At 47.6% G+C, this 16,723-nt stretch overlaps 1 protein-coding gene across 1 annotated transcript in view; it reads left to right on the forward strand.

Moving 5' to 3' along the window:
- Window positions 1–16,723, forward strand: part of LOC137315442 (NACHT, LRR and PYD domains-containing protein 3-like) — a 52,286-nt gene that overhangs the window by 24,911 nt on the left and 10,652 nt on the right. Inside the window, exons 4-6 of the mRNA XM_067980120.1 lie at window positions 4,587–4,667; window positions 9,958–10,114; window positions 11,203–11,298. Coding sequence (XP_067836221.1) covers window positions 4,587–4,667; window positions 9,958–10,114; window positions 11,203–11,298 — 334 coding nt within the window. The remainder of the gene's footprint in view (window positions 1–4,586; window positions 4,668–9,957; window positions 10,115–11,202; window positions 11,299–16,723) is intronic.

A 16,723-nucleotide genomic window follows, 5' to 3' on the forward strand; every position in this document is an offset into this window, starting at 1 on the left:
CAAGTTAGAACAGATTCAGACATAGAGCTGAGGGAATGGAAACAAGGGGAGAAACAGATATGGAACCGGTCTGTGTGAGGGGGGAAACAAACATTAAAGGTCAGGTACAGAATCGGTGGGGGCGGGGGAGTAGACAGGTAAAAGGCAGTGATTTCGGACAGGAAGCAGGGGGAGCCAGAAACGGAGTGGGAGGAGAGAGAAGCAGGAAGGGAAATCAGACACGCAGGAGTCTCAATGGGTAGCATGAACTTTTAATATTTCTTTTAAATACAAATACTAATTTGGAACTGAAATTAATGTTCACAGTTTTTCAGCCTCACAAAAAAATGAATCCGCTGCTAAACTTTTAAAACAAAGATTAAATGAAAAGGTGAAATTCCATCACCCCCAATAAAGATTAACAGGCCGATGAAGCAGAAATGACACTTGTTTACCGCACACATTTGCTGATTCAGTTCCAGTAAAGGAAACGTGGAGCCTGATACTGAAGGTTGTGAATATCCTGATCAAGGCCGAGACTGTTACTCATTAACTGCAGGATATTATAATCATTGCTCTGTTGGTAATAAATGGTCATCATTGGAAAATAAACTGTAACCAGTCATGTGACAGGAATTGAACACATTCGGGGCAATAAGTATCAGATTAACATTCTAATAGAACCAATACTGAGATTGATAGAGTCGGGATTGGAATTTATACAGAGTTAGAATCGGGACGAAGAAACAACCAATTATCGAAAGGGAAGATAATTCCAAACAATTATCATTTCATCTCAGAGAGTTCACTGCGTCCTTTCCTTTGGTGATTGATCCCAATAATGTAACAGCGAGCTTTTTCCCTTGCTATCTGTGCCCTTTTATGGTTCGTTAATAAACAGGTTTTATGGTGAGTATTAAAATCGAATTGAGAATACGGAACTGAATCCGGCGACAGAACTCTGTTTCACTGCGGGGTCTTCTATACCGCAGATGGAAGAGCTGGGGGGACTTAGTAATTGTTTTCACACAAAGAATTAACGATTTTGGTTACAATATCAGTAATTTATCGGACCAATTCAATTTGAATGAGACCGTGTGTGATTCAGACCGTGCACCACACCAGAGAACAGGGCGGGGAGGGATTGTACTGACCAGGCTGAAGGTCGTGTTTATCACTGTGGTGTGTAACTGATCTTTACCCAGGGTGTGTTCATTAACCTGCAAACCCCACATCCCGAACTTACCCAGAATCAGGGGCCGCAGCACAAGGTAAGGACCCCGAATATATTGATCACAATTACAGTGTTTTAATGCAGCAGAACTGATCCATCGCCGTGTATTTGTGTATTAGTTCAATGAGATTGAAAAGTTGTATCCATATTGGATCAGGTAAGAAAAGATTGTTTTTTTTTTACATAAGTGAACTTACTGGAAGAAGCGCCATTTAACAGAACCAAATTACCAAATGTAAACTCCTCACTAAAATTCTGCATATGTAACGAGTATTCAAAGATAATCTTCGTTTATGACACTGTTAGAGGTTGAGACTTTTCAAAGTATATCACAGCCTCTAACCGTCACCGAAATCCAATGATTCCAGCCACGGGACGGTTTATCATTTGACCCGCATTGACCTCAGGATGCTGGGGCTCCTTGGTGCCAAATCCAGACAAACGCTGCCTTGTTGTCCAAGCGAGTTACAATCACTTCTTCTCCAGCATTCAACACTTGTATCTGTGAAGAAGTGGGGATCCGGGGATTTGAGGCACCGCCCGAATTGAGCGTCGCTGTACAGATTGTTGATGAGTGAATGTTTCTCGATGGCGCGATTAATGATTCCGTCCATCAGGTTACTGATCATTGAGAGGTGGATGGGAGGGCGGTAATTGGCTGGATTCAGTCTGTCCTTTTGTTTTGTGTATAGAACAGATCTGTTCATCCAAAACATATCCCTAAAGAGCAAAATATTCCACTTGTACAGTCAAGCAACCATGGTGAACGTGTGAGGTAAGAGGCAGTATAAAGCTAAAGGAAGTGACTTACACAAATGCCAAGTAAAGTGGTAATCCAGAGGACTGGGAGAGATATAGAAAACAACAAAGGAAGGCAGAGGAGATATTACGAGCTGCAAAAAGGAAATATGAAAAAAGTGCAAATAATAGAAAGGCAAATAGGAAAAATGTGTGTAAATATATATTAAGTGTTAGAAACATAAACGGCCTGGCACAGAATGGGTGGGGGAAGTCGACAGGTAAAAGGCAGAGATGTCAGACACGAAGCAGGGGAGCTATAAACAAACTGGGAGCGGCAACACGGAGAAGCAGGAAGGGGGATAAGGTACGGAAGAGTCGCACGAGGTAATATGAACTTTTAATATCAATATTAAATACATATGCTAATGATGAATTTCACAGCCTCAGAATAAATATAAGTGCAGGTCGGATGAAAAGTGCATCTGGGGAAGGCAAGTTAGAACAGAATCAGACATAGAGCAGAGTGAATGGAACCAAGGCGAGAAACAGATATGGATGCGGTCTGTGTTGGTGTGGGGGGTGGGGGGATAACAAACATTAAAGGTCAGGTACAGAATCGGTCGGGGAAATAGACAGGTGAAAAACAGGGATTTCAGACATGAAGCAGGGGGAGCCGTAAACGGAGTTGGAGAACAGAGAAGCAGGAAGGGGAATCAGACATAGTGGAGTCGCAATGGGTAGCATGAACTTTTAATATTTCTACTAAATACAAATACTAATTTGGAAATGAATTTAATGTTCAGAGTTTCTCAGCCTCACATTAAATTGAACCCGCTGCTAAACTTTTAAAACAAAGATTAAATGAAAAGATGAAATTACTTCATCCACAATAAAGATTAACAGGCCGATGAAACTGAAATCTCGTTTGTTTCCCACACACATTTACTGATTCAGTTCCAGTAAGTGAAACCTGGAGCCTGATACTGAAGGGTGTAAATATCCTGATCAAGGCCGAGACTGTTACTCATTAACTGGAGACTTTCTGCAAGGAGATTATAATCATTGCTCGGTTGCTAATAAATAACAATTGGGAAATAACCTGTAACCAGTCATGTGACAGGAATTGTACAAATTCAGTGCAATAAGGATCAGATTAACATTATAATACACCCAATACTGAGATTAATGGAGCCCGGATCAGAATGTGTTACAGTTATACAGAGTTAGAATCGGGACAATGATACGGTCAATTATGGAAAGAGGAGATAATTCCAAACATTTAACGTTTCAACTCAGAGAGTTCACTGTGTCCTTCCATCTGGTGTTTGATCCCAATAAACTAACAGCGAGCTTTGCCCCTTGCCACCTGTGGCCTTTAATGGTTCGATAATAAACAGGATTTTATGGTGAGTGTTAAAATCGAATTGAGGACACGGAACTGAATCTGGCTACAGAATTCAGTTTCAATGCGGGGTCTTCTGAACCACAGATGGAACAGCTGGGGGGATTTGATCTTTTTTTCCACACAAAGAAGTAATGACTTCGCTGATGATACAAAGATTGGTAGGGTGGTAAATAGCGAGGAGGATAGCCTCAGTCTGCAGGACGATATAGATGGGTTGGTCAGATGGGCGGAACAGTGGCAAATGGAATTTAACCCGGAAAAGTGCGAGGTGATGCACTTTGGAGGGACTAACAAGGCAAGGGAATACACAATGAATGGGAGGACCCTAGGCAAGACAGAGGGTCAGAGGGATCTTGGTGTGCAAGTTCACAGATCCCTGAAGGCGGCGGAACAGGTAGATAAGGTGGTAAAGAAGGCATATGGGATACTTGCCTTTATTAGCCGAGGCATAGAATATCAGAGCAAGGAGGTTATGATGGAGCTGTATAAAACACTGGTTAGGCCACAGCTGGAGTACTGTGTGCAGTTCTGGTCGCCACACTACAGGAAGGATGTGATCGCTTTGGAGAGGGTGCAGAGGAGATTCACCAGGATGTTACGAGGGCTGGAGCGCTTCAGCTATGAAGAGAGACTGGGAAGATTGGGTTTGTTTTCCTTGGAGCAGAGGAGGCTGAGTGGGGACATGATTGAGGTGTACAAAATTATGAGGGGCACAGATAGGATGGATACTAAGGAGCTTTTTCCCTTCGTTGAGGGTTCTATAACAAGGGGACATAGATTCAAGGTAAAAGGCGGGAGGTTTAGAGGGGATTTTAGAAAGAACTTTTTCACCCAGAGGGTGGTTGGAGTCTGAAACTCACTGTCTGAAAGGGTTGTGGAGGCAGGAACCCTCACAACATTCAAGAAGCATTTGGATGAGCACTTGAAATGCCATAGCATACAAGGCTACGGACCAAATGCTGGAATATGGGATGAGAGTAGACAGGGCTGATGGCCGGCGCGGACACGATGGGCCGAAGGGCCTCTATCCGTGCTGTATAACTCTATGACTCTAAGACTCTATGACTTTGGTTAAAATATCAGTAATTTGTCAGACCATTTCAATTTGAATGAGACGGTGTGTGATTCAGACCGAGCCCCACACCAGAGAACAGGGCGGGGAGGGATTGTACTGATCAGGCTGAAGATCGTGTTTATGACTGTGATGTGTAACTCATCTTTACCCAGGGTGTGTTCATTAACCTGCAGACCCCACATCCCGAACTTGCCCGGACACTGTGGAAACAGAATCAGGAGCCGCAGCACAAGGTAAGGACCCCGAATATACTGAGCACAATTACAGTGTTTTAAAGTAGACCAATGGGGCTTTCACCGTTTACTTATGAAGTTATTCAATTATATTGAAAGTCGGGGAGTTACTCACGGATCAGAATGTAGGGGTTGTTTATTTCCTGAAATTAACATTCGTGGCAGCGTCATTTAAGAGACTAAAACCTCAACCTATTCTCTCCCGCTAAAATCCTATTATTTAAAATATTATTGGAAGGTATTTCTGAATTATTATATATATTATGAACAAACAGTTGGAGGTTGACGCTTTGCAACATACAACACAGTCCCAACCACCAACATAACCCAGTGTGGTGGCCCGTCTGATTCCAGCCACTGGAGGTTTTCCCTTTGACTCCCGTTGACCTCAGTTTGCTGGAGCTCTTTGGTGCCCCACCCTGTCAAACGCTGCTTGTTGACGGGATGAGTTCCCCTCACTTGTCCTCTGATTGTCCACTCTCGCATCCATTTGTGGATTGACACGATAAAGAAGTCTGAAACCGAGTGGTTCTGGCGGAATCGGTTCTGAGCGCTGGCAGGCAGATTATTGACGAGCGAGTGTTACTTGATGGTCCAACTCCCTCCATCACTTTGCTGATGATTCAGAGGTGACTGATAGGGCGCTGATTGTTCGGGTCCAAATAGTCCTTGATTCTGTGCACTGGACACAGCAGTATTGACATGGAACGTGTGAATTCTCACGTGGCAGGATTGGGGAAAAGGTATAAAAGAGTGGGTGTTCGGAGAGATAACTCGGAATTCGATCAGGCCTTATCAGCTTTGAAAAACCTCGAGCTCAAAACTAGAACCTGTTCGAAATCTTCCCTGAGCAGTAAATGTGCTGTTAAGTTGCATACTTTATTCCGATGAATGTCAATAAATGCTTTGAACCCTATTATATTGAGGAGTAAACTTATCAACTTATAAAGGGAGAACACTTATCACCTAACAGAGAGGGTCAGAAAATAATCTACCCGAGAGAGCCAATGAAAATATCAATTAATTTCAGTGGTTGGAAGGGACAGTGTGGTATTGGTGTGGGACAGGGTCAGTGGGGTGTTGGTGTGGGACTGGGTCAGTGTGATATCGAGGTGGGACTGGGTCAGTGCGATGTCGGTGTGGGACTGGGTCAGTGGGGTGTCGGTGTGGGACTGGGTCAGTGTGATATCGAGGTGGGACTGGGTCAGTGCGATGTCGGTGTGGGACTGGGTCAGTGGGGTGTCGGTGTGGGACTGGGTCAGTGGGGTGTGGGTGTGGGACTGGGTCAGTGTGATATCGAGGTGGGACTGGGTCAGTGCGATGTCGGTGTGGAACTGGGTCAGTGGGGTATCGGTGTAGGGCTAGGTCAGTGGGGTGTCGGTGTGGGACTGGGTCAGTGGGGTGTCGGTGTGGGACTGGGTCAGTGGGGTATTGGTGTAGGGCTAGGTCAGTGGGGTGTCGGTGTGGGACTAGGTCAGTGGGGTGTCGGTGTGGGACTGGGTCAGTGGGGTGTGGGTGTGGGACTGGGTCAGTGGGATGTCGGTGTGGGACTGGGTCAGTGGTTTGTGGGTGTGGAATTGGTTCAATGGGGTTTCGGTGTAGGACTGGGTCAATGTTGTGTGAGTGTGGATTTGGGTCAGTGGGGTGACGGTGTGGGACTGGGTCAGTAGGGTGTCGGTGTGGGACTGGGTCAGTGGGATGTCGGTGTGGGACTGGGTCAGTGGGGTGTCGGTGTGGGACTTGGTCAGTGGGATGTCGGTGTGGGGCTGGGTCAGCGGGGTGTCAGTGTGGGACTGGGTCAGTGGGGTGTCGGTGTGGGACTGGGTCAGTGGGATGTCGGTGTGGGACTGGGTCAGTGGGGTGTCGGTGTGGGACTTGGTCAGTGGGATGTCGGTGTGGGGCTGGGTCAGCGGGGTGTCAGTGTGGGACTGGGTCAGTGGGGTGTCGGTGTGGGACTGGGTCAGTGGGATGTCGGTGTGGGACTGGGTCAGTGGGGTGTCGGTGTGGGACTTGGTCAGTGGGATGTCGGTGTGGGGCTGGGTCAGCGGGGTGTCGGTGTGGGACTGGGTCAGTGGGGTGTCGGTGTGGGACTCGGTCAGTGGGGTGTCGGTGTGGGGCTGGGTCAGTGGGGTGTCGGTGTGGGACTTGGTCAGTGGGATGTCGGTGTGGGGCTGGGTCAGCGGGGTGTCGGTGTGGGACTGGGTCAGTGGGGTGTCGGTGTGGGACTCGGTCAGTGGGATGTCGGTGTGGGGCTGGGTCAGTGGGGTGTCGGTGTGGGACTGGTTCAGTGGGGTTTCGGTGTACGACTGGGTCAGTGGTGTGTGGTGTGGATTTGGGTCAGTGGGGTGAAGGTGCAGGGCTGGTTCGGCGTTGTGTGGGTCCGGGACTGCGCTTTTGGGGCTGAGGAACAACACGTGAACTGTACAGGGTCGGTGAGAAGGCAATCTCCAAGTTACAGATCTTCACTGAAAAGAAAAGATGCTTTGAAGATGAAACTCGATACACACATGAGGGAGTAAGGAATAGAAGGATATGCTGATCGGGTTAGATCAAGCTGGATTGGAGGAGGCTCGTCTACTGCATAAACACTGGCACGGACGAGTTGGGCCGAATGGTCTATTTCTGTGCCGTACATTCTGCGCGATTCTGTACAAAACAGGGGAGTGACGAGGCTGCATTTTATGAATCAGTTTTGTAAAATGAGAATATCGAAAGCTTTTCTCTAATTCTGTATGGTGGAACAAGCGAACTCCTCCGGTGGAACAGGGAGATTCCAATCGCCCAATCAGAGAGCGTGGAATGTTGTGTAAAAGTGGACTGAATTTAACTTGTTCTATAACACTAAACCACAAATGAGAATTTTGTGTTACAGAGGAGAGGGTTTGATTAAAGAGACGAACCCACATTGACCCGCGAGTGAATAGTTAGACACGAGTATCTCCATCTCCAGCCTCTCTTTCCTCTCAATGTTTTGACTCCTCCCGAATTTCTGCCCATCTTTCTCACAACTCCATGTGTGAATCTCTCCAAGCTGGTTTCCCCTCCTGTCACAGCACCGAAATGGCAATACTCAAAATCACAAATAACACCTTCTATTGCTGTGACCGTGGTAAACTATCCCTCCTCATTCTTCTCCACCTCTGCAGCCTTTGACAAGGTCGAACTCGATATCCTCCTCCAACGCCTCTCCTCCATTGTCCAGCTCATTGGGACTGCCCTCACTTGGTTCCACTTTTACCTGTCCAGTCGTAGCCGGAGAATCTCCTGAAATGGCTTCTCTGCTCCCGTACTGTGAACTCTGGGAATCCCCCATGGATCTAACCTCACCCCTTCCTATTTCTCATCTCGTGTTGGAGACATTATATGAAGACAAGGGTTCAGCTTTCACATGTACACTGGCAACACTCTGCTCTACCAATCCACAATCTCTCCAGGCCCATTCACTGCCTCTGATTTGTCACGCTGCTCGTCCGACGTCCAGTCTGAGACGAGCTGCATATTTCTCCAATTAAACATTGGGAAGACCGAAGACACCATCTTGAACCCCAACCACGAATTCCGTTCCCTCGCAAAACACAAACACAAGTGGAGAATTCTGATTCTAAAACAGCAGTCAAATCTAACACATATATTCATGCTGCTTTCTGAGATTGAATAACTCCTAATGATATGACAAACATGAATGCTGTGCATCACCTAACGGTTCAAAGTTACACGATTCATAACATAATACATTGGTGTTAATATTAGAACAGTGGTAAATCTGTTCACCTCCTATAGTGCTCATTAGTGTTAATATTAGAACAGTGGTAAATCTCCTCACCTCCTACAGTGCTCATTAGTGTTAATATCAGAACAGTGGTAAATCTCCTCACCTCCTACAGTGCTCATTAGTGTTAATATTAGAACAGTGGTAAATCTCCTCACCTCCTAGAGTGCTCATTAGTGTTAACGTTAGAACAGTGGTAAATCTCCTCACCTCCTACAGTGCTCATTGGTGTTGATATTAGAACAGTGGTAAATCTCATCACCTCTTACAGTGTTCATTAGTGTTAATATCAGAACAGTGGTAAATCTCCTCACCCCCTACAGTGCTCATTAGTGTTACTATTAGAACAGTGGTAAATCTCCTCACCTCCTACAGTATTCATTAGTGTTAATATTGGAACAGTGGTAAATTTCCTCACCTCATACACTGCTCAATAGTCAGGTGATGACACCATGAGAAATATGGTAAATAGCTTCTAATATAAGCACCAATCAGGACACATCTCCACCCACACACGGACACTGTCACTGCCCATCGGGACCAGAGGAATCACACCCAGGTATATATTGTATATGTGAATAGATATCATATGGAAGATAACCATCTTCAGCCAGAAGTCCCGAGTGGATGATCCATCTCTGCCTCCTCCCGATATCCGCACCATCACAGATCCAGTCTTCAGCCAATTCGATTCAATGCACGTGACATCAAGAAACGGCTGAGTGCACTGGAGAAAATAAAGACGATGGGCCCCGACAACATACCAGCGATCGTGCTGAAGATTCGTGCTCCAGAATTCGCTGTGCCTCTAGCCAAGCTGTTCCAGTACAGCGACAACACTGGCATCTACCCGACAATGTGGAAATTTGTTAGGGATGTCCTGTCCACAAAAAGCAGGACAAATCCAATCCGGCCAATTACCGCTCCATCAGTATACTCTCAATCATCAGCAAAGTGATGGAATATGTCGTCGACAGTGCTATCAAGCAGCACTTGCTCAACAAATAACCTGCTCACCGATGCTCAGTTTGGATTCCGCCAGGACCACTTGACTCCAGACCTTATTACAGTCTTGATCCAAATATGGATTCTAGAGGTGAGGTGGGAGTGACTGCGCTCCATATGAAGGCAGCATTTGACCGAGTGTGGCACCAAGGAACCCCAGTAAAATTGAAGCCAATTGGATTCAGGGGGAAAACTCTAATTTGGCTCGAGTGATACCAAGCACAAAGGAAGATGGTAGTGGTTGATGGAGGCCAATCATCTGAGCCCCAGGACATTGCTGCAGGAGTTCCTCAGGGCAGCGTCCTCGGCCCAACCATCTTCAGCTGCTTCATAAATGAGGTTCCCTCCATCATAAGGTCACAAATTGGGATGTTCGCTGATGATTGCACAGTGTTCAGTTTCATTCGTAAGCCCACATATAATGAAGCAGTCCGTGCCCGCAAGCAGTAAGACCTGGACAATATCTAGGATTCGGCTGATAAGTGGCAATTAACATTTGCGCCAGAAAAGTTCCAGGCAATTACCATCTCCAACAAGAGAGGGTCTAACCACGTCCCCTTGATATTCAACGGCATTAACATCGCCGAAATCCACACCATCAAACACCTGTGTTTCACGATTGACCAGAAACTTAACTGGACCAGCCACGTAACTACTCTTGCTACAAAAGCAGGTCAGAGGCTTGGTATTCTGCGGCGAGTCACTCACCTCCTGACTCCCCAAAGCCTATCCACCATCTACGGGACACACTTCAGAGGTTTCATGGAATAATCTCCACCTGCCTAGATCAGTGCAGCTCCAACAACTCTCAAGAAGCTCGACATCATCCAGAACAAAACAGCCCGCTTGATTGGCACCCCAACCACTACTCTAAACATTCACTCCCTCCACCACCGGCGCACCGTTGCTGCAGTGTGTACCATCCACAGGATGCACTGCAGCAATTCACCAAGGCTTCTTCGACAGCACCTCCCAAACCCGCGAACTCTACCACCTAGAAGGACAAGGGCAGCAGGCACATGGGAACAAAACCACCTGCAAGTTCCCCTCCAAGTCACAAACCATCCCGACTTGGAAATATATCGTCATTCCTTCATTGTCGCTGGGTCAAAATCCAGGCACTGCCTTCCTAACGGCACTGTGGTATAACCTTCATCACACGGACTGAAGCAGTTCAAGAAGGCGGCTCCTCACCACCTTCTCAAGGGTAATTAGGGGTGGGCAATAAATTCTGGCATCGCCAGCGACGCCCACATCACATGAACGAAAAAAATGATCAGAAAGTATCTGAATTTAAAAACGAAACTCAACAACTCACAAATATTCAACACAATCTGTGACTAAACATTATACAGTTGCCCCAGACTGTGTAAAACCGAGTCATTTAGTTCATTTATTTTCACCCTGCGCCATGTTTCCCGCCAGAATATTCACTACCTCAGGAATATGGCTGGTTCTGCCTGCACTGTGAGTAAATGTTACCAATGGGCACTCCCAGTGCAGAGTCTCGGCCGACGAGAGCAAGTCTGGAACTGGGTTGTGGAGATCAGCGGGACTCAATGGATTTCACTGGGCAGCTGTCTGTGTCACACCTGATGTGGAGTATTGATCATAACACTCCGGAAATGCTCGATCCCAGAACTAACAGCTGTTGTACTGATGGGGGAGGACGGACTTGGTATCATGTTCAACAAGGCAACGTTATCCTGCTCATTTTAATATTTCTGTCTAAACCTTCTGTTAATATTATATTTATTGCAGAGCATCAGAATCTGGGAACGTCTGTCACCACTATGGCTGAAGGTTCAAACAGGGGAGAAGATCCAACATCTTCAACAAGAATGAGAATGGACACAGGTCGGTTCAGAAAATTCATCAAAATAAAATTTCTGTCCTGACAAGGGGTCCAGATCACTAACAGGAACCTGCAGCTCACACAGGAAGAGGTAACAGCACAGATACTGTGTAGATAGAGGGAAGTGAGTAACGATCTAGAGGGACAGTGCAGTCGAAGATGGAGGTATCTCCTGATACTGGAACTGTCCAATAGATACCAGGTTGTGGGGACTGTAAGGTGGATAGAGACAGGGACTCAGAGGATGGTCTTCCTGAGTAACAGTGTCAGACTGGGGAGCAGGGGGACTCCCCGAGTGGGATGGGGGTGAGAGGCAGGTGGGACACAGGAATCGGAGAGCGATAGTGGTGGGAGATTCTTTCGTCAGGGGAATAGACAGAATCTTCTGCAGCCCTGAGGAGATCCCGAATGGTAAGTTGCCTCCCTGCTGTCGGAGTGAACAACATCCTGGAACAGGTGGGACCATCTCTGTTAAGGAAAGGAGAGCAGAGAATAGCCATTGTCGGAACCAATAACACGGATTGAAGTACGATAATGGAGGGAATATTAAGACTGAGGCTCTAGACTATAAAGCAAGACCTCCAGGTGGTGATCTCCGGATTGTTTTACACTAGGCCACTTAAGGAGGGAAATATGAGGCAGGTCAATGTGTGGCTGCAGGGCTGGAGCAGGAGGGAAGGGTTAACGGTCTCGGGGAGTAGTGTGAGTTCAGGGAGAAGGGAAGGGATGGTCACGGTCTGAACTGACCAACAATGGTTTTACAGACTGGGTGAATGGGGCAGTTGGAGGGATTCAGTTGACATGACTGGAGGGTGAGAAATATCCGGGTCTGAGGCGAGAGAGTGGAATTAATAAAACTGTTGTAGGAGAAACAAAAGATTTATGAAATAGTGAAAAGTTATTAGCAGGTAGAAAGGAAGGTGGTTTTGAACTATTGAAAGATAAATTTACATGATATTGAAAAAAACGAAGAAACGAAAACGGGGCAACATACCGAAAAATCGGAGTCAGGATTAGTTTTATGTCTGTGAATTATTATTATTTTTTTTTTATTCGTTCACGGGATGTGGGCGTCGCTGGCGAGGCCGGCATTTATTGCCCATCCCGAATTGCCCTCGAGAAGGTGGTGGTGAGCCGCCTTCTTGAACCGCTGCAGTCCGTGTGGTGACGGTTCTCCCACAGTGCTGTTAGGAAGGGAGTTCCAGGATTTTGACCCAGCGACAATGAAGGAACGGCGATATATTTCCAAGTCGGGATGGTGTGTGACTTGGAGGGGAACGTGCAGGTGGTGTTGTTCCCATGCACCTGCTGCCCTTGTCCATCTAGGTGGTAGAGGTCGTGGGTTTGGGAGGTGCTGTCGAAGAAGCCTTGGCGAGTTGCTGCAGTGCATCCTGTGGATGGTGCACACTGCAGCCACTGTGCGCCGGTGGTGAAGGGAGTGAATGTTTAGGGTGGTGGATGGGGTGCCAATCAAGCAGGCCGCTTTATCTTGGATGGTGTCGAGCTTCTTGAGTGTTGTTGGAGCTGCACTCATCCAGGCAAGTGGAGAGTATTCCATCACACTCCTGACTTGTGCCTTGTAGATGGTGGAAAGGCTTTGGGGAGTCAGGAGGTGAGTCACTCGCCGCAGGATACCCAGCCTCTGACCTGCTCTCGTAGCCACAGTATTTATATGGCTGGTCCAGTTAAGTTTCTGGTCAATGGTGACCCCCAGGATGTTGATGGTGGGGGATTCGGCGATGGGAATGCCGTTGAATGTCAAGGGGAGGTGGTTAAACTCTCTCTTGTTGGAGATGGTCATTGCCTGGCACTTATCTTGCGCGAATGTTACTTGCCACTTATCAGCCCAAGCCTGGATGTTGTCCAGGTCTTGCTGCATGCAGGCTCGGACTGCTTCATTATCTGAGGGGTTGCGAATGGAACTGAACACTGTGCAGTCATCAGCGAACATCCCCATTTCTGACCTTATGATGGAGGGAAGGTCATTGATGAAGCAGCTGAACATGGTTGGGCCTAGGACACTGCTCTGAGGAACTCCTGCAGCAATGCCCTGGGGCTGAGATGATTGCCCTCCAACAACCACTACCATCTTCCTTTGTGCTTGGTATGACTCCAGCCACTGGAGAGTTTTCCCCCTGATTCCCATTGACTTCAATTTTACTCGGGCTCCTTGGTGCCACACTCGGTCAAATGCTGCCTTGATCTCAAGGGCAGTCACTTTCACCTCACCTCTGGAATTCAGCTCTTTTGTCCATGTTTGGACCAAGGCTGTAATGAGGTCTGGAGCCGAGTGGTCCTGGCGGAACCCAAACTGAGCATCGGTGAGCAGGTTATTGGTGAGTAAGTGCCGCTTGATAGCACTGTCGACGACACCTTCCATCACTTTGCTGATGATTGAGAGTAGACTGATGGGGCGGTAATTGTCCGGATTGGATTTGTCCTACTTTTTGTGGACAGGTCATACCTGGGCAATTTTCCACATTGTCGGGTGGATGCCAGTGTTGTAGCTGTACTGGAACAGCTTGGCTAGAGGCGCAGCTAGTTCTGGAGCACAAGTCTTCAGCACGACAGCTGGGATGTTGTCAGGGCCCATAGCCTTTGCTGTAACCAGTGCACTCAGCCGTTTCTTGATATCACGTGGAGTGAATCGAATTGGCCGAAGACTGGCTTCCGTGATGGTGGGGATATCGGGAGGAGGCTGAGTTGGATTATCCACTCGGCACTTCTGGCTGAAGATGGTTGCAAACGCTTCAGCCTTGTCTTTTGCACTCACGTGCTGGACTCCGCCATCATTGAGAATGGGGATGTTTGCAGAGCCTCCTCCTCCCGTTAGTTGTTTAATTGTCCACCACCATTCACGACTGGATGTGGCAGGACTGCAGAGCTTTGATCTGATCCGTTGGTTGTGGAATCGCTTAGCTCTGTCTATCGCATGTTGCTTCCGCTGTTTAGCATGCATGTCGTCCTGAGTTGTAGCTTCACCAGGTTGGCACCTCATTTTTAGGTACGCCTGGTGCTGCTCCTAGCATGCTCTTCTACACTCTTCATTGAACCAGGGTTGATCCCCTGGCTTGTTGGTAATGGTAGAGTGAGGAATGTGCCGGGCCATAAGGTTACAGATTGTGCTGGAATACAATTCTGCTGCTGCTGATGGCCCACAGCGTCTCATGGATGCCCAGTTTTGAGCTGCCAGATCTGTTCTGAATCTATCCCATTTAGCACGGTGGTAGTGTCACACAACACGTTGGATGGTGTCCTCAGTGCGAAGACGGGATTTCATCTCCACGAGGACTGTGCGGTGGTCACTCCTACCAATACTATCATGGACAGATGCATTTGCGACAGGTAGATTGGTGAGGACGAGGTCAAGTAAGTTTTTCCCTCGTGTTGGTTCGCTCACCACCCGCCGCAGGCCCAGTCTAGCAGCTATGTCCTTCAGGACTCGGCCAGTAGTGGTGCAACCGAGCCACTCTTGGTGATGGACATTGAAGTCCCCCACCCAGAGTACATTTTGTGCCCTTGCTACCCTCAGTGCTTCCTCGAAGTGGTGTTCAACATGGAGGAGGACTGATTCATCAGCTGAGGGAGGACAGTAGATGGTAATCAGCAGGAGGTTTCCTTGCCCATGTTTGACCTGATGCCATGAGATTTCATGGGGTCCAGAGTCAATGTTGAGGACTCCCAGGGCCACTCCCTCCTGACTGTATATCACTGTACTGCCACCTCTGGTGGGTCTGTCCTGCCGGTGGGACAGGACATACCCAGGGATGGTGATGGAAGAGTCTGGGACGTTGGCTGAAAGATATGATTCTGTGAGTCTGGCGATGTCAGGCTGTTGCTTGACTCGTCTGTGGGACAGCTCTCCCAATTTTGGCACAAGTCCCCAGATGTTGGTAAGGAGGACCTTGCAGGGTCGACTGGGCTTGGTGTTTTGCCGTTGTCGTGTCCGGTGCCTCGTGGTCCGATGCCGGGTGGTCCGCCCGGTTTTATTCTTATTATGACTTTTCGGAGCGAGATTTTACAACTGAGTGGCTTGCTCGGCCATTTCAGAGGGCAATTAAGAATCAACCACATTGCTGTGGGTCTGGAGTCACAAAGAGGCCAGACCGGGTGAGGGCGGCAGGCTTCCTTCACTGAAGGACATTCGTGAACCAGATGGGTTTTTCCGTCAATCCAGTCGTTTCATGGCCATCATTACTGATACCAGTATTTTAATTCCAGATTTTTTTTTATTTAATTAATTGAATTTAATAAATTAATTGAATTTAAATTCGCCAGCTGCCGTGGCGGGATTTGAACTCATGACTCCGGATTTTAGTCCAGGTCTCTGGATTACCAGCCCAGTAACATAACCACTATGCTACCGTACCCAACTTTGCAAATGTGTTTGCAATACAAATCATTGCAAACACATTTGCAAAGTCAGAATCTATTAAATATAAGACAAGGTCTGAGTTTTCACAGGACTCAGAGCGAAATGTTCCTGATTATAATATTTTGAGTGGAGAGAAAAATAGTTCTGGACGCCAGTATTAATAAAGGTTCTATGACATAGTTGGAACAATAATAACTTGCGTTTGTGTAGCAACACGAATGCAGTAAAACGACCCAGGGCGCCTCACAGGTACGAGTATCAAAAATAAATTTGACACTGACTCAAATAAGGAGATATGAGGGCGGGAGACCAATAGCTTGGGCAAAGAGGTAGGTTTTAAGGAGCGTCTTCCATGAGAACAGAGAGGTAGAGAGAAGGAGAGGTTTAGAATATAAAGGTGTCCAGGGAGCTATGTTAAGATAGAATCCATATCTACCCAATTAAGCAATAGGATAAAGCAGCCCGCTTGATTGGCACCCCATCCACCACACTAAACATTGGGCTCATAAGTGGCAAGTAACATTCGCGCCAGATAAGTGCCAGGCAAAGACCATCTCCAACAAGAGACAGTCTAACCATCTCCCCCTGACATTCAACGGCATTACCATCAACATCCTGGGGGTCAGGATTGACCAGAAACTGAACTGGACCAGCCATAGAAATACTGTGGCTACGAGAGCAGGTCAGAGGCTGGGTATTCTGCGGCGAGTGACTCACCTTCTGACTCCCCAAAGCCTTTCCACCATCTACAAGGCACAAGTCAGGAGTGTGATGGAATACTCTCCACTTGCTTGGATGAGTGCAGCTCCAACAACACTCAAGAAGCTCGACACCATCCAAGATAAAGCAGCCCGCTTGATTGGCACCCCATCCACCACACTAAACATTCACTCCCTTCACCACCGGCGCACTGTGGCTGCAGTGTGTACCATCCACAGGATGCACTGCAGCAACTCGCCAAGGCTTCTTCGACAGCACCTCCCAAACCCGCGACCTCTACCACCTCGAAGGACAAGAGCAGCAGGCACATGGGAACAACACCACCTGCACGT

The sequence above is a fragment of the Heptranchias perlo genome, unplaced genomic scaffold (genome assembly GCF_035084215.1).
Source record: "Heptranchias perlo isolate sHepPer1 unplaced genomic scaffold, sHepPer1.hap1 HAP1_SCAFFOLD_55, whole genome shotgun sequence".
NCBI lineage: Eukaryota > Metazoa > Chordata > Chondrichthyes > Hexanchiformes > Hexanchidae > Heptranchias > Heptranchias perlo.